Here is a 20246-nt window from a genome sequence, read left to right on the forward strand (position 1 = left end):
AATGTATGATATAAATTATGATAGAGGGTAAACAGAAAACAATCTCCTGGATCTCTTTCAGTTCTTTTGTAAGGCACAAATGAAAAAGTTAAAAACTCTATTTAAACCACTGAAAGTTGAAGGCACACGTCAACCAGTATGAAATATGTAAATTATTTACTTCTCATTTTCCTGGAACGGGGAACAAAGGTGTGTGCTGTCTGTGGTGTGGCTGAAGCTGGGTGGGGCCTCTGCATCGGCAGCTATTTAACAGACGCTGACTCTGAGGAGCATCATAGTCAGTTATGGGTCAACCTGGGATTCTGAGTTGGACATGGGTGCTGTGCGCCTTTGTCAGCTGGGCACATGTGGGCCAAGCAGGACCTGGACCGTAAGTTTGCCTCTATGATCGATTCTTTTTTTATGTCCTGTGAAATTTGTAACTGGTGCACATGAATTCTGATTTGAGATTTTTTCTTTTTCACATCCATAGAGGTAACTGCTGTATGTGTGTATCTCTGTGTCTGCAGGCAATATCTAGTGGCAGTTCCTGCAGTTCTTGAGTCTGGAGCTGAGACCAAATTCTGTGTCAGCGTTCTGGAGCTCACTGAGCCCGTGGTTGTGAATGTCACCCTGAAATCAACAGCGAAGAGCGCAACCCTAATGTCACTGCACACGTGCATTCAAGATGTTCATACCTGCATTGCTTTTTCGGTGAGCTTCCCAAAAGAAGCATTTTTTGGGAAAACATTCCAAGCATTCGGTTTTATTTATATATATATATATATATATATATATATATATATATATATGTCGTTTGTTTTTGAAAGAATTTTTCTCTCTTTTGATCATCCACATGACTTTAACAGAAAAGCTGGAGAGCGAAATGTCTGAGGTCCAAGTTAGTTTCGAAACATGTGCCCACTTAGCAACTGGCTAAAACATATAGCCAAACAAATATCCTGTGCTTCCAGGTTCCTGTTGTGACAAATGAAGAGGTGATGGATTTTCAGGTGAAAGTTGAAGGAAGCGGGTTTCAGTCAGAAGAAGTCAGAAAAGTCCTGATCAGAGCCTACAAACCGCAGACATTCATCCAAACAGATAAACCCATCTACCTCCCCAGACAACAAGGTAAAAATGAGCAATCATGCTATCTATCCCAACAATGCAGCATAAGCATGATATGGAAGTATAAGTAATGTATCCCCAAACATCAACAGTTTTAAACTCAGAGAAGCCATTAGAAGTTATATAATATAATTAATAATGAATATAATGAGCTTTAGGGTTTGTGACACTGCTAGAGATCATTTTTCACGCAGTCTCTTTGGATATGTCTTGAAGTGCGTTTCAGAGTTGTCACACTGGACTCCAAGCTGAGACCTGCTAGTACACTGGTGAGTGTTTAAACTTTGTTAGGTCCTATTTACGGACAGCTTATGCATTTGAATGAATGCAATGAAAATGAGTTACTTCCATGAATTTTGGATTACTTATCCAGTGAAGTCTTAAGAGGCGGTTTCTACCTCTCAGCTATCATTATGTAGCTTACATAAATCTTCATCTGAATTCATCTGAAGCCGCTATCATTTTAAAGTGTGGTGCACTCACAAAAAAGCCTAATAACTGTAACACTGCAAGATGACATGAAACCATTGTGCTCTTTGAACCTTTTTCCCTTCCTTTGTTGCAGTATGACATCATCGAACTGGAGGTAAGAACACAGTAGTGCATTTAAAAATAAATAAACAATATGAACACACAAGTCATAGTACTATGTTTATTTTATTCATGTTTTTATTATTGTTGTTGTTTTTAACAAATCATGGCATTAATTTAAAGAGTTTAATGTGTGAATACATATAATATATACATATGATTAACACCTTTCAAAGTCAAATTGACAGAAGTAATAATTCTTTGACCCACGTATTTGGTTATTAATTATATTCTTAATTATATTCTTTCATTTTGCATGTAACAGGATCCGAGCGGGAACAGGATCGGGCAGTGGCTCAAGACAAATTCAGATAACAAAATACTGCAGCTTTCATACTTCTTGAGTTCTGAGGCCCGTGAGGGAATATACAAAATCACTGTGACCATGGGTGAATCCAAAGTATATTACACTTTCACGGTGGAGAAGTATGGTAAGTTGGGCTGATTGTTACACTCTTCCCATTTCCAGTGAAGCTTAAACACTGACACGGACACTTTGTCCCCAGTTTTGCCCAAATTCGATGTAACTATAAAAGTGCCTGACGAAGTGAGTGTTGGAGATCAGAGCTTTAAGGCTCAAATATGTTCAAAGTAAGTAAAATGACAGATGTCTACTAGATTTTATTCTTATTTGTTTTATTTATGTATTTATTTTTAATTTTAACAGGTATACATTTAAGCAGCCGGTGCCAGGAAGGGTCACTGTAGGTGTGTGCCGACCTACTCTGGGACATTTTCACGGTTCAGAGTGGATCAGAGTTGCAGAGCACATTGATGAGAGTAATTCACATGATGACACAAATCCTGTGTGTCACTCAGAGACGAAGCAGGTACAGGTTCAGTTTCATCACCGCAGAAACAAAGTAGAGGGTGTTTTCTTCTTTATTACAAATTTCTGCTCAAGTTTGTTTGTGCGATTAAAATAAATTAGGCAGGAATTATAACTGCTCCCTTATTCACAAACGTTTGATTTAGTTGAGTGATGTTTTAAAGGCCCGAGGCTTTTCCTGGCGCAATCCCAAAGAGATTTATGTCTCCTCCTGGAAGCAAACCAGAAACATTTTTTGTTGGGAATGTGTAAACTCCTGCACTATGCATTCACTATATGCATAATTTATACAACCACTACAATGTTACAAAACGTAAACTTGGTGTGGAGTATCCCTGCAAAGCTACAACTCACTCTCAGACTACAAGAATCCGAGTATTTTGTGCCTTCTTCAGTATTTCCGTGTTTCAGAGGGAACTCTCTTAAATTGTCGGTCATATTTCAAATTAAAATGTTTTAATCTCTAAAATCCTTGTAAAAATATTAATAACATTTTTTGGTTTGACCTTTTTGAATTGTTTGACTTCACGGCAACAGCCCAAAGCAAAACTCAAACTCACTAAAAGAAAAAGCAGCAAATTTCAAAGAGTCATTTGTCAAACTAGTCCTTGTAAGTGTGCACAGACCAGTAGTGTTTAGATATTATCAGTCATTACTTTAACGCAAAAGCAAAGAAGATAGTAGTAATAGTAAGTGTAAAGCCGACTAACTTAAGGCCCTTGTATTTAGGGCCTTCAGCACTAGGCTTGTTTTGTCTGAAGACTGTCTGATCCACTGCTTTAAATGTGCATATATGTGATGTTTGTGTCAGATCTGAATGATTTGCTTTGCTAAACTCTTGGAGCAAACTCGGATGACGGGTATCACCATGGCTGTCGTGCTGAGAAACGGCTAATATCAGCTTTTATTTTGTTTTCACAATATATTCTAGGCAGATAAGGAAGGCTGTACCACTTTTACCGTCAACATGTCAAACTTCAACAAAGTTGATTCAACAGCACTGAACGATATCCTGGACATCACCGTAAAAATGGAAGAGGAGGGCACAGGCAAGACTATATTCATATTTAGTTTATTGTAACGACGCACTTTGGTGTATTGTAACAATATATCATATCTATTGCTTTTTTTTTCAGGTGTTTTGATATCACAAAAGCAAAGCATAACGATTTCATACGTCCTTGGAAGAGTGTCTTTTGTTGATACTCCCAACATTTATGAACCAGGAAAAAATGTGCAAGGAAAAGTAAGTGTTTTTCTCAGTTATCATCATTTTGTAATACAGCTGAAATCCTGTGGATCCACACATCATTGTTTTCCTTTCAACAGGTCAAAGCTGTTTATCATAATGGTGAACCCATTCCTGAGCGCATCGTGTACCTCTTTGAGGGAGACATTTCCCTGAGCTCAATACAAAATGTAAAAACTGACGAGAAAGGTGTTGCCGTGTTCTCACTTAGCACAAACGAATTAAAAGGGGACGTCCAACTCCATGTAAGTGAAAAGCTGCACTGACATTTATAATATAAATATATATATATTTATTATAATATAAAATAGCTGTGATTTCATGAACAGCTAAAACTTTCTGCCCAAATGTTCCCCTCCTTCGTTCATTTATGTTATTTTCCACAAACAGGCAAGCCTGGCGCCGACTCTGGATTACGCTGGATATAGAACTGCTTTCTTTGAGGTTGGAACTCACACTTTGTCCATGGCCAAACCGTCTTCTCCTGATGATAAAACAGTTAGCTTCCTGGAGGTAAAGACGAAGGACAAACCTCTTCCGTGTGAGACAGAAGAAGCCATATCTATCTGGTACACGATCGTGGGAGAGGCCCCAGGCTCTGTGGATCTGATGTATCTGGTGAGAAAATACATAGTAGAAAGACGCATGTCAAAGGCCTTAATGTTATTCAATGACAGCGCGGAGTTTGAACGTTCTGCCGATTCTGGTCAGACAGAATCGGCAGAACGTTCTGTTGCACCATGATAAGAACCTGTATGGTAACATTTTGGTATTATTTAGGTGTGATCATTTGTAAGCGCTTGACCAAGAAAGTCAAAGTCACACCATTGAAAAAAGTTTTAATGTGTAGGTGCTTTCATTAAAATTTAACAGTCACGTTAGTTTACTCAATCAAGTCACATGAAAGAACCAAAGCAGAACAACAAAAAGAAAGGAAGTGAATATTTGCTGCTGACTGTCTCCTTGTGTCATTTTCTCCAAAATTATCAAGGTCTTGTCCAGAGGAGTTATTTCCGTTCACGGACATCAAGAGCTTAAAGTTACATCTCAAACAGGTGTGCTAAACATGGCTTTGATCTTGACTTTCAAATTTTCCCAGTAAAGTAGCTTTTGATGCTCTGTGTTTCAGTGAATGAGGGCGAGGTGTCCTTGAAGTTGACTGTATCTCCTGAGATGACACCAGACATCCAGATTGTGGCTTATGCTGTCCTCCCCAGTGAGAATGTGATCGCTCACAGTGCTGAATTCTCCACTGAGAAGTGCTTCACTAACAAGGTCAGTAAAGATTACTTAGTCGATGCTTTTACAAAATTATCAATATCAAGATAGCCAATAAGGCTAACCTGAAATAACATTTACTCGTAGGTGTACCAGCAAAAATTCTTTCATGTCATGGTTAAAGATTTCTGGAGCCATCACATGCAAATCAGACTTGACCGTAGTACGCCAGTTCATGCGCAAATGTGTAATTTGGCCATAAATGTTTAAATAGTTAACTTTCCACAAGCAAGCAACACATTGAGTAAGCAGTGATTCATTGTCCACAAAAACGAATCTCCCAAAACTGTTTGGAGTTGGTGTTTTCATGTTACCATGGTCACACGGGCCATGAAGTGACACTCTTTATATGGTTTTCTGTACCTATCCATCGGTCACCTGTCCAGCTCAATGTTCAAAGTATTCAAACAGAAAATTACAATGATGAAAAAAATCTATAGATAATTATCTTCTTTTCAACTTAAAATAGATTTTTTGAAATTGAAATGTTGCTAATTTTACTAAAACTAATTTTTAGTACTTTGCAAAGTGAGTAACCTCAACTCAAAAAGATTATTGTTATCATTTTATGCCATATTGTAATGTTTTCATGTCCATTATTTTAGATTAGATTTTACAAAACATTACAAAACCTGAGGTCATTTCGAATTACAGGTGTTTATTTTTACAGAATACAGTCAGATTCATTTGTATCACATGATTTTACTTGCCAAATATTTGTTCAAAGTTGCCACCAAAACTCCAGTAGCGTTGGATATCCTGAGTTCACCTCACATATTAACATCTGGATGGTTTCATTTGGGTTTTGTGTGCATCAGGTGTCGGTACATTTTGTACCACCTTCAGCTGTCCCAGGAGATGAGACCAACTTCCAGGTGACGGCCCTGCCGCACTCTCTGTGTGGTGTGAGTGCCATCGACCAGAGTGTCCTCATCAAGGAGCCGGGGAAAACTCTGAATGCTGAAAAGGTAACAGCGTTTTTAACGACCACCAGGTCAGGTGGGATGTTGGATGTTGAAGGCTCAATACCAAATGCACAGCCCCTCCTTTTCTCTTTTGAACAGCTGGCAAGAGTAAGAGTGTACAGTAGAAAGATCATACATATATATTTTCTTTCAGATTTATGACTTGCTTCCTGTCAGGAAAGCAACCTATGTCCCATATGAGGTTCAAGATCCTATAGAGTGCATGGAAGTGAGACCAAAAAGATCAATTCTGCCGTTTCCTGAGAGTGGCAGAAATGATGCCCACACTGTTTTCCAGGTAATCTGCATACGTACCTGTAAGTCATATTTAGTAAAAAGCTTTTTGTTGTTTTTCCTGTAATGAACTATTTGTATGTGCTGGATTATGTAGAGTGTAGGACTGAAGATGGCAACCAACTTGGTTATTCAGTTGCCTTCATGCCTCAAGTACAAAGGAAGAGAATACTATCGAGGTGACTTTGAAGAGTGATGCTGATCATTTGAAAGAAAAATGAAGCAGTTATCTTTATGGTTGTTTCAATCTCTTTTTCTGCTTTCTTTGTAGACCAGTGCTTTTGGAAGGGTCCTTATCAAGTATACAAGTTGGACGTATTAGAGAGAATACCAGATGCAGCTGCCGCTGGTGCTCCGGCACTTCCTCCTGACATTTCACCCATAAAAACAGTCCGTACTTTCTTCCCAGAGACTTGGATATGGGATCTGGTAGACGTTAGGTGAGCTTGTGTTGTAAACTGATTTGATAAACATTAAGTGCTTGAGAAAAGTCTTTGAGTGCATAATGAAACCAAAGATTCACCAGTTCTCCCATCAAGATTTGGAGTATTTTTATGTGCATTTTGTTTTTTGATGATGAAGGAAGTTATAATTTAAGGGGTTTTTGCAACTTCAAAACAGGGAAGGTCCGTACTACAAGAAAAAGCTTTTGTGTTTCTGTGCATGGAGTGAAACTGTAGAACAGTCTGAATATGGAATTAAAGCAACGTCCAAACATAAAACTGTTCAAAAAGAGTTATAAAAATATGATCTTCTCAAACTATAAAGAAAAGGAAAATATTGAAATTAAGTGAATGTCTCTATTTTAAAAAATTCATGATGTGATATTATAGTATATAGTATATCAGAAATCTGTTCACTATTGTTATTGCAGGTTATATCAGTAAGGAAGCAACTAAATATTAACTGATAATTTATGGCAAAGGGGTGGGATTAAATAAGTGTTTCCTTCTTCCCTCTCGACATGTAACTGAATCAGAACGGTAGCAATATTGAAATGTGCTGACTTTTGTATAGTATTTTTTTCTCTCTTATTTTCTTTTCTAAATGTACCTGTATATTGTTTACATGTTCGAAATAAATTACCAATCAGTGATTGGGATTTGGAATTGTAGCTTCAGTTAACCTCTTAAGCCTAACTGATCTCCTGCCTTTTGCCCCCATATCAGGGGACGTTGGGGCTCAAGAGGTTAAACATTTGTGCTGCTATTGCTAGAAGTTCTTCAGCAAAAAAGTGTCCAATACTGCATCATTTAAAACACACTGCAAAAACGTTTTGTTGAGTATATTTTAGCCCCTGACAGAATGTTCTTGTGTGTTTGGGCTGATTCAGAGAATCGGGCACAGAGGAAATGACCCTCACCGTCCCAGACACCATCACCACCTGGGAGACGGAGGCTTTCTGCTTGTCTTCTGAGGGTTTTGGTTTGGCTCCTCGTGAAGATTTGAAAGTCTTCCAGCCCTTCTTCCTCGAGCTCACCATGCCCTACTCTATCATCCGGGGGGAGTTCTTTGAACTGAAGGCGACTGTCTTCAGCTACCTGACCAGCTGCATGATGGTAATCTGTGCTGCTACTTAAACTCTGACGAGCAGCAAAGAATCACAGAATTACTAAAGGAAAACTTCAGTATTTCTGAGATGAATGAAAATACTGAGCACATTTAAACCTGTTCCTCAAAAGAGTCTATATTTAAAATGTATTGTTTGCCCCTGGAACAGATCACTGTAACACCAGCATCTTCCTCACTTTACACCCTCACCTCCCTGTTTGGTGACCAAACCACATCTTGTTTGTGTGCCAGCGAGCGCAAGACCTTCAGCTGGAGCATGACCCCATCGGCCTTAGGTGAGGGTCAAGCTTTGGAGCAAATGCTAGAGGGTATCAGTGTGAAGCAGCCACGTGCCCCTTTTCCCACCACTTCTCCTTTGAATCATTAGACACTGAGATCCCTTGAATAATGAGGGTTTGATCATTTGCAGGATTTTGAAAGTCATTTTCGCTGATGTGTTTTAGGGGTTGTGGAAGTGACTGTGTCTGCTGAGGCAGTGGCTTCAGTGGATTTATGTGGTTCTGGGGCCGTAACTGTTCCAGACAGAGGTCGCATCGACGTGGTGACAAAATCCCTCATAGTGAAGGTTGGTGCCATAAACACAAGATGTTAACGTGTTCACCACCTTGGTTTTTGGGGGGGGAGAAGTCAATCCATCTTGGTATAAATGTTAATGCTATATCTTCACGTCCCTCAGCCAGAGGGAGTTGAGGTGACAAAGACCTTCAACTTGCTACTACTCCCAGAAGGTCAGCATGGTTTTCTAAGGCTATCGCCTAGTAGAGCAGTTTTCTTTTTCAATAAATGTTAACTTATTTCACTAAACTAATAGAAGAACTGACCACACTTGTACTCTTCCCCATGTAACGTGGCTGTTTTTGTCTGTGTGCAGGAAAAACTGTGAGGGAAGAAGTTCTGGTCAAACTTCCGTACAATGTGATTGAAGATTCTGCCCGTGCTTTTATATCAGTCCTGGGTAAACCTACTACATGAAAAATTATATATGATATACAAATAATGTTTCAATTAATATTAAAAGACTATGCTGTGAGGCTGTTTTTTCCTACCTGTTGCTCTATTAGAAGTTCATGAGTTGATTTTAAGCTTAGCAAGCATACTCAAAGTACCATCGGATTACAACAAAGTACTGCATTTGATGTATTTGGTATTGTTCTAGGTTGTTGGCATGTTTTCATTCATTTGAAATTAGATGATGGGTTAGTTACATGTTCAGCTTTAATGAGTCTTTTTTCCATCAGGTGACATTCTCGGTCGGGCTCTGAAGAACCTCGACAGTCTGCTGCAACTGCCAAGTGGATGTGGAGAGCAGAACATGGCTCTCCTCGCCCCCAACATCTTCATCCTCGAGTACCTGAAAGACACACAGCAGCTCACCTCAACCATCGAGGAAAAGGCTACCAGTTATCTAATCACTGGTGAGTGCTGCACTTCTCTAAAGCTAAAGCAAGGAAAGCGAAAGTCATGCCTAGGTTAGGACATTTCAAAGCCAGATCTACCAGCTGAGTTAAACATACTTTAAGTAGAAAATCTTGAAAATAAAATCTTGAAGTTTTGTGAACCAAACTAAAAGCTAAAGATATTTTACAGAGACAATCAATTCAATTCAATTCAATTTTATTTATATAGCGCCAAATCACAACAAAAGTCGCCTCAAGGCGCTTCATAGATACAGAGAAAAACCCAACAATCATATGACCCCCTATGAGCAAGCACTTTGGCAACAGTGGGAAGGAAAAACTTCCTTTTAACAGGAAGAAACCTCCGACAGAACCAGGCTCAGGGAGGGGCGGGGCCATCTGCTGCGACCGGTTGGGGTGAGAGAAGGAAGACAGGATAAAGACATGCTGTGGAAGAGAGACAGAGGTTAATAACAGATATGATTCAATGCAGAGAGGTCTGTTAACACATAGTGAGTGAAGAAGAAACACCCAGTGCATCATGGGAATCCCCCAGCAGCCTATTGCAGCATAACTAAGGGAGGATTCAGGGTCACCTGGTCCAGCCCTAACTATATGCTTTAGCAAAAAGGAAAGTTTTAAGCCTAATCTTGAAAGTAGAGATAGTGTCTGTCTCCTGAATCCAAACTGGAAGCTGGTTCCACAGAAGAGGGGCCTGAAAACTGAAGGCTCTGCCTCCCAATCATTAGGATTTTCTATATACAAATCACACACATGCTCATAACTAGATGAAGAGGAACACATATACACATACTAGAAAAAGGCAAATGAATTACATTTCTTATTTTATTTTAAAATGTATATTAATAAAATATGAGCAGAATTCTGAGCAATTTGGACATTTCATAGGTTTTATGTTAAAAACCAAAACACCTTTTTAATGTTGTGAGAAAAACACTAGCTCTTATCATTATGCATGATGCTGCAGTTCTACTTATGTTGTAAAGCAAACAGCCAATAAAGCTTGTTCTAATGACAAACACATCAGCTAAAATGAAGGAGAACTTCATTACTTTAAGCCAATGCTTGCCAGGTGAAAACTACTGTGTGTATATGAAATTGAATCTGTTCAAAATTAAAAGCCAACTCTAAATTGCAACACAAAACAAACAACAAACAAAAACCACACACACAAACATTGGTAAGTAGCTAACAACCAATGCTAGCCATACAATCAATCAAAAATTCCCCTTCAGTTGGGGAACAGGCTGACAAAAAACAAGCCTGTTCTCAGAGAAACATCATCATCATCATTTAAATCTATTATCTCAGGTTAAACTGAACTGTGTCTATTTACTGTTAAGTATGTTCAGATATAACTTTCTGGTAAGAAACTCAACTGTCAAATTTATTCATATAGAATCGATACATACAGACTTTTGTCTTTTTTTCCTCAAGCCGCACTCCAAAATATTCTTTTAGGAGCCATTGTGCAACATCAAGATGTGTCTGGTGCTAATACGCTTGTTCAACATTGTGCGAACTCCTCTGTAACAGATCCTCATTTATATGTAAAAGTACCACAACCACAGTGTGCAGAGCACAGAAAGCCATGCAGCTTTCAGCTTATGATGACGTATCCTCAGTGTAGTGCTTCAGACATGTTTGCTAGTCTCTCCCTGTCCTATTTTACACCACGGAGCGCTACTCTGCGATATATTTACTCTGAATGGGAACCTGGATTCAAGAAATAAGTGCTTAAAGTTCTGGTTTTGAGTACGTGTAGCATCATCTTGTGCCAGTACAGTGGTTGGTTGCAGCTTGCATTGGTTTATGTTAGCTAATTAATCTCAGAACTGACGACTCACTGGGAAAAAAGAGACTAAAACTAAAAAATAGGTCACTTTTGTACTGCCGCTGACTGCATTCAGTAGTTTTATGTTAGAAACCAAGGATGTACCATTCACTTTCATTCGGTTTTTTAAGCAGTAAGTTGTTCTTCATTGATAGCTAGCGATATTGAAATGGGAGAATTCACCTACTTGCTGTCAGGGTTTGTAGATCACTTGTGCACTGGTGGTTCACCAGAATAACGAGATGGAGTCTGATGTTGTTCACTCTGCACAGACCAGCGCAATCAGCCATGCTTTTTTCTCAAGCCCATCCAAACAGCTTACAACCTGATATCTGTTAGCATGTCTGCAGGGAAATCTCCATGTTACACCCTCCTTCACTTACATTTGGGCTTTGCTTTTCCTCACTTCTAGTATGAAGTAATCACTCAGTGAGATAAGAATTTCTAAACCAAAATAAGAAAATAAGTTTTCCAAAGAGTGTGGTATCTCTTTCTCAGAGGCTCGTGTTTTTGTTTTTCTGTCACGTACATCAGTTTTCTTTTCTTTTACAGGCTACCAAAATCAGCTGACATACAAACATACTGATGGTTCTTACAGTGCATTTGGAACAGGGGAAGGAAGCACATGGTGAGAACATCACTCGTTATTCACACAGTTATATGGTGTCCCACATTTAAGACACAAGAGAAATTGCTGTGAGGTTGTTGCCTCTTCATGAAATGTGATTCATCCTGTTATCATTCTCACTCGCATTTCCAAAAATATTTAAATTACATTTAAACAGTAATAAAACTGTAGTTTTTTGTGTGTTTTTACTTGTTTTCAGGCTGACTGCTTTTGTGGTGAAATGTTTTGCACGAGCTGAGAAATTCATTCACATCGATCCCAGAAACATTGAAGAGTCTAACACGTGGCTGGAAAGTCAACAACGAGAAAATGGCTGTTTTAAAATGTCAGGGAGACTCATTCACATTGGCATGAAGGTACACTTGTATAGCATGAAACTGCCTGTCAGAACTTAGAAAACTGTTACTCATAGAATAATCCATAAATAATACCAGCCTAGATCACATTACAATATGTAAACAATGACTGGATCTGGAGGTAGAAGTTACATTTATTAGCAGTGGCGGTCCTAGCCTGTTTGGCACCCTGGGCGAACACTCCCTCTGGCACCCCCCACCCCCCACCCCACCCCACACACACACACACACACAAAACATATTAAGGATTGTACATTAACATAAAACTGTTGTACACACACACACACACACACATGAAGAGAGAGAGAGAGTGTGCATTGTATGCAAACAGCTACCAAACAGCCATCATAATTCATCACACAATGAGAACAGGACAAATCAACAACTGACAATGACTAATTAATATTAAAATCTGTAACATAATGTATTGTCTGGAGTTTAGTCTGTTACTGTTACTATTTTTACCATTTCTTCTGGGAGCAACTGTAACCCACATCAGTATTCTTATTCTGATTGTTTCAGGATGACCTGCCATTATCCAATCACACATCTGCTTACCTGCATCTTTTGCTCGTTTCTCCTCCTCTTCTTTTCTCTTTTTTCTAAACTGAGCACCTGATGGCTTTGAACGTTTCTTGTCCATCTTACATTGGTTTTAATTTTGCACTCCAGTATGAACACAACTCCTCGAGGACTCGAGGATCACCACAACATAACCTAACACACCTACACCTTAGTTCACAGATTCACTTTGTTTAAGGTGTATTTCTGGGATTTCACACAACCCAGGATTCAAATCATGAACACATGATGGGCTTGGATTTACAACATTATAAATGAAATCTGCTCTATTTGGAAGCAGCAGGGCCCACTCCCGTTTCGACGGCTTGTGTGAGACTTTAAATCATCAAACTGTAAATTATACATTTTAAATTGTTATTGATCCTTTACCTCGAGTCCTAAAGTGTATATTTATTTTCTTACTCTTCTTATATTTGTTGTTTGTTTACTTGCACTGCTGTAGCTGGAGCCTCGTCATCTCGTCTCTCTATATGCTGGACTGTCTGTAGCGGAGATGACAATAAAGTTTACTTTGACTTCAGCAGCGAGCAGGCGCACCGAGGGCTCTCGCTTTTTTTTGCGTATAGAATTTCGAAAAAACATCGGTGCAAATTATAAGTCTGTATCATGATGTCTGGTGTTTTCGTGTTTGTTGGTTTGTTTTTATTTTGTTTTATTTTGCGAGTTGGTTATTAGACACTGCTCCAGCCAGCCAGAGAATCCCCCGCCCCCGCCCTCTCCTCTCTGCGCCGCAAGCAGCAGGCGCACCTCGCAAACGAAGGGCGCCCTTACTCCCAGCAAATGGGCGACAGAAAACCGATCGGTGCCTGTACCATTCCCAGTATGCGCTGGTTGATGTCGGGGCAGCATGAGTACGAGCATTTTTTTTTTGCCGATGCCCGTGATGCCGCCCCCAGCCACGATGTCGCCCTGGGCAACCGCCCGTGTCGCCCGTATCTAAAACCGCTACTGTTTATTAGAATATGTAGGACACATTTTTGAAACACGACACTCACACCGTCTACAATATGCGCAGGTTAGAAATTCACATCCCTGCATGTTGGAGGCACATTGATGATAAAGTTTCTTTGATGGTTTTCTATCCACAGGGTGGCGTGTCGGACGAAGTCACTCTCACTGCGTACATCACTGCGACGTTTCTGGAGAATAAGAAATATGCAAAAGTAAGTAGATGCCCCTGTGGCTCAAAGAATTCACATGTGTGTGCTCTTCCTTTGGAGATGATGACGTATCCTGCTGAACTGAAAAGCTCACTAGGTCACACCACGGGTTAATAATGCTGACATCTGTGGACAGAGAGCCGCGGCGTGTTTGCGTTTGTCTTTTGGGGGCTTTTCCCCCCTGTTTGACTTTAGTCTTTTGATGTGTAATTTGAATTTGTCTTTCTATTCATTTGTGGTTATTATTTTATAGCAGTATGACAGAAGAAGTTTTAAGAGGTTCACAACAGAAAGTATAAGATCAAGGCCAATTGCAACGTAACTAAGGGCTCACCTGATCCAGCCTCAACTATCAGCTTTATTTAAAAACAAATCTCATAACAAAAACATTTTCATTCTTCACTGTGATAATTAAAAAGTCTTTCTCTCACTGACTGCTATTATGCACATAAAAGACATCAACATCTGTTCTGTTTTGCTGCAGGGAGATAAGACCATGTTCACTGACATACTGCTGACATGTAACTCTGAAACTTGTTCCTGTTGTTTTGATCAGTATACTGAATTTTGTTCTGATACATTAATTGTGAAAATTGTTAAAGAACTCTGTGGTGAAGAAGAGCCTGGCTTGCCTCAAAGACTCCATGAATGACCTCAGCAACACCTACACTACAGCTCTGCTGGCGTACGTCTTCACCCTGGCAGGAGACGTGGAGACCCGCACTCACCTTCTAGAGTACCTCGATAAGGTTGCAGTAAAGCAAGGTGAAGGTGCCTCATGCAGGAACCCATCAATCCCTCGTCATCAGAAATGCAGCTTACGTCGTGTCTCTGTGTCTGTTTGTGTGCGGCTCTCAGGCAGTTTCATCTACTGGACTCAGAAATCAACAGAAACGTCCGCCTCCCTGTCAGTGGAGATCAGCTCCTACGTGCTGTTGGCCCAAATCAGTGCTTCCCCGACCAGTGAAGAACTGGCTTATGCCTTCAGCATCGTGAGGTGGCTGACTGAGCAGCAGAACTATTATGGAGGCTTCTCCTCAACACAGGTAGTGAACTCCCATAGAGTGTATATAAAAGATAGCCTCAGTTAGGTCAGCCATTGACCCATGATTGCAACAATGTTCAGTCCAGTGTTTACTGTGTGTGTGTGTGTGTGTGTGTGTGTGTGTGTGTGTGAGTGAGAGAATGTTCGCATTAATATGAATATACCGTATTCAAAGTAGTTTCTGTTTTGTATTTGCATCTTATACAGGACACAGTGGTGGCTCTTCAGGCTCTGGCATTCTACTCCACTGAGGTGTTTGGTTTTAAGGGCTCAAGCAAAGAGGGCTCAGAAAAAGGAGGCTCAAGCACAGGTGGCTCAAGCAAAGTGGCAGTTGCTACTCCTGATGGCCAGGTTACGTTCCACGTCAATCGAAACAACAGACTGCTCTACCAGGAGGAGATAATAGTGGAGAACATAGCAGGGAAGTACATCGTGGAGATGAAAGGCAGCACAAGTGTTTCTGTGCAGGTCAGTGCCCATATCAACCTGGTTGTTCCAAATAAAGATGAAGTCACTGTTCACTTGTCATTTAAATTAAATAAATAAATGTTAGCGTAGTCAAAACTGTAGCCAATGGTGATTTTTTTCTTTTAAGCCAAGTTTACTCTGTGTTACTGTAATGATTCTCATATAGCGCTTTTCTACTAGTACCCAAAGCATTGTATACAACATGCCACATTCACACCTATTCTCACAAGCACTGTCTCTAAACTGAGTGCGTTTCTAACGCCATTCACACCCATTCACACTCCGATGGATGCATCGGAGAGCAACTTGGGGTTAGCATCTTGCCCAAGGATATTTGACATGCAGACTGCAGGAGCCAGGGATCGAACCACCAACCTTCCGATCAGTAGGTGACCTGTACCTCCTGTGCAGGAGCCACCTAATCTATGCTACATACTACATCTGTTTCTTCTAACATATTTTATAGGAAAATAGAGCAGAAATCCTAATATAAAATCTTTCTTGGTTAACTTTGTTTCAGATTGCTGTTCAGTACAACATCCCAAATCCTTATGGTTCCTCAACTCTGAGTGTGGAGGTTAACGTGCAGTATAACCACGACAGTCAGTCTTCCCGACCCAAACTAACTCTGCTAATAAAGTCCCGGTAAGTACTCAGTAAGCACATTACTGCTACAGTAGAGGAATGTAAGGCCCTGCTGGATGTGCATCTGAGAAATGTAGTAGTTTCTACTCCAAACCCCAACAACAACCTTCCTTTCCAATCACAAACATAGTGATTGGTCTGGAGAGCGAGGCTAGTCTCAGTTATGCTAACCGATCACACAGCAGGCTGCAGATACAGTTGTGGTCAAAAATTTACATACACTTGTAAGAATATAATATAATGGCTCTACCGAGTGTCCCGTTATTTCTAAAACTGATTTTTCTCTGATAGAGTGATTGGAACAGATACTTCTTTGTCACAAAAAACATTCATGAAGTTTGGTTCTTTAATGACGTTAATATGGGTTAACAGAAAAAAGTGATCACATCTGCTGGGTCAAAAATATACATACAGCAGTGCTAATATTTGGTTACATGTCCCTTAGCCATTTTCACTTCAATTAGGCGCTTTTGGTAGCCATCCACAAGCTTCTGGCAAGCTTCTGGTTGAATCTTTGACCACTCCTCTTGACAGAATTGGTGCAGTTCAGTTAAATTTGATGGCTTTCTGACATGGACTTGTTTCTTCAGCATTGTCCACATGTTTTCAATGGGGTTTAAGTCAGGACTTTGGGAAGGCCATTCTAAAACCTTTATTCTAGCCTGACTTAGCCATTCCTTTACCACTTCTGATGTGTGTTTGGGGTCATTGTCCTGTTGGAACACCCAACTGCGCCCAAGACCCAACCTTCATGCTGATGATTTTAGGTTATGTTGAAGAATGTGAAGGTAATTCTCCTTCTTCATTATCCCGTTGACTCTCTGTAAATCACCAGTTCCATTGGCAGCAAAACAGCCCCACAGCATAATACTCCCACCACCATGCTTGATTGTAGGCATGGTGTTCTTGGGGTTAAAGGCCTCAACTTTTCTCCTCCAAACATATTGCTAGACATTGTGGCCAAAAAGCTCGATTTTTGTTTCATCTGACCACAGAACTCTCCTCCAGAAGGTCTTATCTTTGTCCATGTGATCAGCAGCAAACTTCAGTCGAGCCTTAAGGTGCCGCTTTTGGAGCGAGGGCTTCCTTCTTGCACGGCAGCCTCTCAGTCCACGGAGATGCAAAACACGTTTGACTGTGGACAATGACACCTGTGTTCCAGCAGCTTCTAATTCTTGATTCTTGGTTGACTCTTCACCCTCCTGACCAATTTTCTCTCAGCAGCAGGTGATAGCTTGCGTTTTCTTCCTGATCTTGGCAGTGACGAAACAGTGCCATGCACTTTATACTTACAAACAATTGTTTGCACTGTTGCTCTTGGGACATGCAGCTGCTTTGAAATGGCCCCAAGTGACTTTCCTGACTTGTTCAAGTCAATAATTCACTTTTTCAGATCCATGCTGAGCTCCTTTGACTTTCCCATTGTAGCGTTTGTGGGCGTTTGTATCCAATGAGCCCTATTTAACTGGCCTAAGAGAAGTCACCAGCTGTCGTCACTCATAATCACTCACAAGAAGTTAAGAGGCCATGCTATGAAGCTCATTTCACTGACAACTTTCTAAGTCACCAAAATTGCTAATTCATGTTGCCGTATGATTATTTTTGACCCAGAAAATGTGATCACCTTTTTCTGTTAACCCATAATAAAGTCATTAAAGAACCAAACTTCATGAATGTTTTTTGTGACAAAGAAGTATCTGTTCCAATCACTCTATCAGAGAAAAATCAGAGTTTTAGAAATAACGGGACATTCGGTAGAGCCATTATATTATATTCTTTACAAGTGTATGTAAACTTTTGACCACAACTGTAAAATTAATGGACATTAAAGTGCAAGTGTAACTGACTGCTGTGGCGTAGTTGTTGGAAACCTATCCAGGAAGTAGGGTTAGGTATTGTTTTAGCAGCATGCTAAATCAGCAGATAGCCTATGCTTAGCACCAGTCAGTAACATGAGTGATTCTTTGCAGATACACTGGAACGCAGAGCACTACAAACATGGTGATCCTGGATATCAAATTGCTCTCTGGACACGTCCCAGACCCAGAATCTTTTGACAAGGTGAGTTATGACGTTTTACTCACAGGAATTTTGTAAGAATTCCCACAGTGAGAGTGAAGATAACTGAACTAAACATTGTCTTTTCACAGCTCAAAGGTGCCCAGCTGGTGGATCGTGTTGAACAAAGGGAAGATCATGTTGTGGTGTACTTACGAGAGGTGAGAGGACATCACAGTGAGAAATACCAGATGATGATCTTTGTACTTGTTAACGAGTGCGTTGTGTCTTTTCCTGTGCAGTTAGTGAAGGACACACCTGTAGAACACAGCTTGGACCTCATAGAGGAGTTCCCAGTGGACAACCTGAAGCCTGCTGTGGTCCTGCTCTATGACTACTATGAGCCAAGTAAAACTCGAGCACAGCACACCAACACATGTTGCTCCTTAGTGGAGCTGTACAACAAACTGAGCAGTTAACAGGACTTGAAGCACTGAAGTTTTAAGTGTGTTGGACATGTAAAGAGAGTCACCCTCGGTCTTTTTACAGGCTCTTTTTTTCTCTCAGGTAACCGGGCTGAAGATGAATACCTCTATCCACACTGACCATCTGAGAGGGAATTCCTCTACCCGTGAGGTAATACTTTAGAACTACAAACAGGAACACCTACAGGAAGCCTTTTTTTTTTTTGCCTATCCAGTTTTTCAGGTAAATGAAAAAGCAACAAATAATTACTGTAGCTTCACTAAATTATTGCTTCTTTTGCAGCTTGAAGAGAGAAACCCTGACGTCATCATCAATTTCAGAATAATTTCACATCCTTTGGCTTTTACCATATTTTTTTGTGTTTATACAAATAGCATGTTGTTGGTATTGTGCCACACTTAACATACAGTTGTGTATGTATTGCACATATTCAGCATGAAATGAATGCATGATGGAAATATAATAAATTGATCTGAATTCTGCTCTTAAAAGTGGTCTCTGTTCTTCCATGTTTTCATCAGCTGTGACAGCTTCACATCATGTATTTAATCCATACACCAATAAACTCAATGGTGCAAGTTGGTGGATTGGGGAAAGTACAAATGCAGATATTTCCTGAGTTTTCATCAAGAGGAATAAGGTGCTAACTTTTTTTTATGTTGCAGTCAACTTGCAGTGTTTGTACAAACATGCAGCTAACCTGTACCATTATGGACTGATTCTTACATAGTGCTTTTCTACTCTCCTGGAATACTCAAAGCACTATCCAACACACCCATGCAGACTGGGGGAGCCAGAAATTGAACCATAAACCTTCCAATCAGCAGATGATCTGCTCTCCCTCCTGAGCTACAGCCACCTAGTTTTTCACTTCTGGTACAGGGTTTTCATACCTGCAACTTTGGTATCAGGTGCCTTTTATGCCTATGCCCAGTGGATCCACGCGGTTTGACATAACACTATAAACATTAAAACAATGAGTACGTCTGCAGTAGATTTCCTTTTTTAGTTTGTTGTCAAATGTAAAACCAATCCAAAAAAAATTCACAAAACTAAACACAAATCAGGAGACTCAACTCTGCAAACCTCCAGCTTCCAAGTCAAAACCAAACCCCTATCTTCAAATCGTTCAGTCTTTGCGATGTTACACCTCAAAATTCACTTTCACTTATATAGCGCCAAATCAACAAACGTCGCCTCAAGGCGCTTTATATTGTACAGTAGATACAGAGAAAAGCCCAACAATCATATGACCCCCTATGAGCAAGCACTTTGGCGACAGTGGGAAGGAAAAACTCCCTTTAAACAGGAAGAAACCTCCGGCAGAACCAGGTTCAGGGAGGGGCGGGGCCATCTGCTGTGATTGGTTGGAGTGAGAGAAGGAAGACAGGATAAAGACATGCTGTGGAAGAGAGACAGAGATTAATAACAACCATGATTCAATGCAGAGAGGTCTGTTAACACATAGTGAGTGAAGAAGGTGACTGGAAAGGAAAAACTCAATGCATCATGGGAATCCCCCGGCAGCCTAGGTCTATTGCAGTATAACTAAAGGGAGGATTCAGGGTCACCTGGTCCAGCCCTAACTATATGCTTTAGCAAAAAGGAAAGTTTTAAGCCTAATCTTGAAAGTAGAGATAGTGTCTGTCTCCTGAATCCAAACTGGAAGCTGGTTCCACAGAAGAGGGGCCTGAAAACTGAAGGCTCTGCCTCCCATTCTACTTTTAAATACTCTAGGAAC

At 40.3% G+C, this 20246-nt stretch overlaps 1 protein-coding gene and 1 long non-coding RNA gene across 2 annotated transcripts; both read left to right on the forward strand.

Annotated features, from left to right (window-relative positions):
* The first annotated feature begins 218 nt into the window (after positions 1-218).
* Positions 219-18983, forward strand: LOC120718026 (alpha-2-macroglobulin-like protein 1). The gene is made up of 36 exons (XM_040006333.1): positions 219-370; positions 510-693; positions 954-1110; positions 1324-1376; positions 1673-1693; positions 1964-2129; positions 2205-2289; positions 2366-2528; positions 3459-3576; positions 3664-3773; positions 3857-4021; positions 4167-4394; positions 4768-4831; positions 4906-5051; positions 5873-6022; positions 6174-6317; positions 6411-6492; positions 6585-6753; positions 7647-7872; positions 8034-8160; positions 8329-8450; positions 8562-8613; positions 8757-8840; positions 9124-9300; positions 11690-11765; positions 11965-12121; positions 13792-13866; positions 14466-14628; positions 14722-14909; positions 15116-15376; positions 15897-16021; positions 17992-18082; positions 18172-18240; positions 18322-18427; positions 18587-18655; positions 18788-18983. Exons 1-35 carry the CDS (start codon positions 285-287, stop codon positions 18622-18624), a joined length of 4428 nt encoding a protein of 1475 aa, XP_039862267.1. The 5' UTR covers positions 219-284; the 3' UTR covers positions 18625-18655; positions 18788-18983.
* LOC120718046 lies at positions 16162-16867 on the forward strand. Its single transcript, XR_005692356.1, has 2 exons — positions 16162-16375; positions 16436-16867. It is a non-coding gene; the product is annotated as an uncharacterized LOC120718046 (long non-coding RNA).
* Positions 18984-20246: the final 1263 nt, after the last annotated feature.

Source organism: Simochromis diagramma, unplaced genomic scaffold, assembly GCF_900408965.1.
Source record: "Simochromis diagramma unplaced genomic scaffold, fSimDia1.1 OVJJ01000024.1, whole genome shotgun sequence".
In the NCBI taxonomy this organism is placed as follows: domain Eukaryota; kingdom Metazoa; phylum Chordata; class Actinopteri; order Cichliformes; family Cichlidae; genus Simochromis; species Simochromis diagramma.

Coding starts and splice junctions, on each gene's coding strand:
- LOC120718026 (XM_040006333.1), top strand. CDS start 285: ATGGGTCAACCTGGGATTCTGAGTTGGACATGGGTGCTGTGCGCCTTT. Junction 8,451..8,561: donor CAAAATCCCTCATAGTGAAG/GTTGGTGCCATA, acceptor CACGTCCCTCAG/CCAGAGGGAGTTGAGGTGAC. Junction 15,377..15,896: donor GCACAAGTGTTTCTGTGCAG/GTCAGTGCCCAT, acceptor ACTTTGTTTCAG/ATTGCTGTTCAGTACAACAT.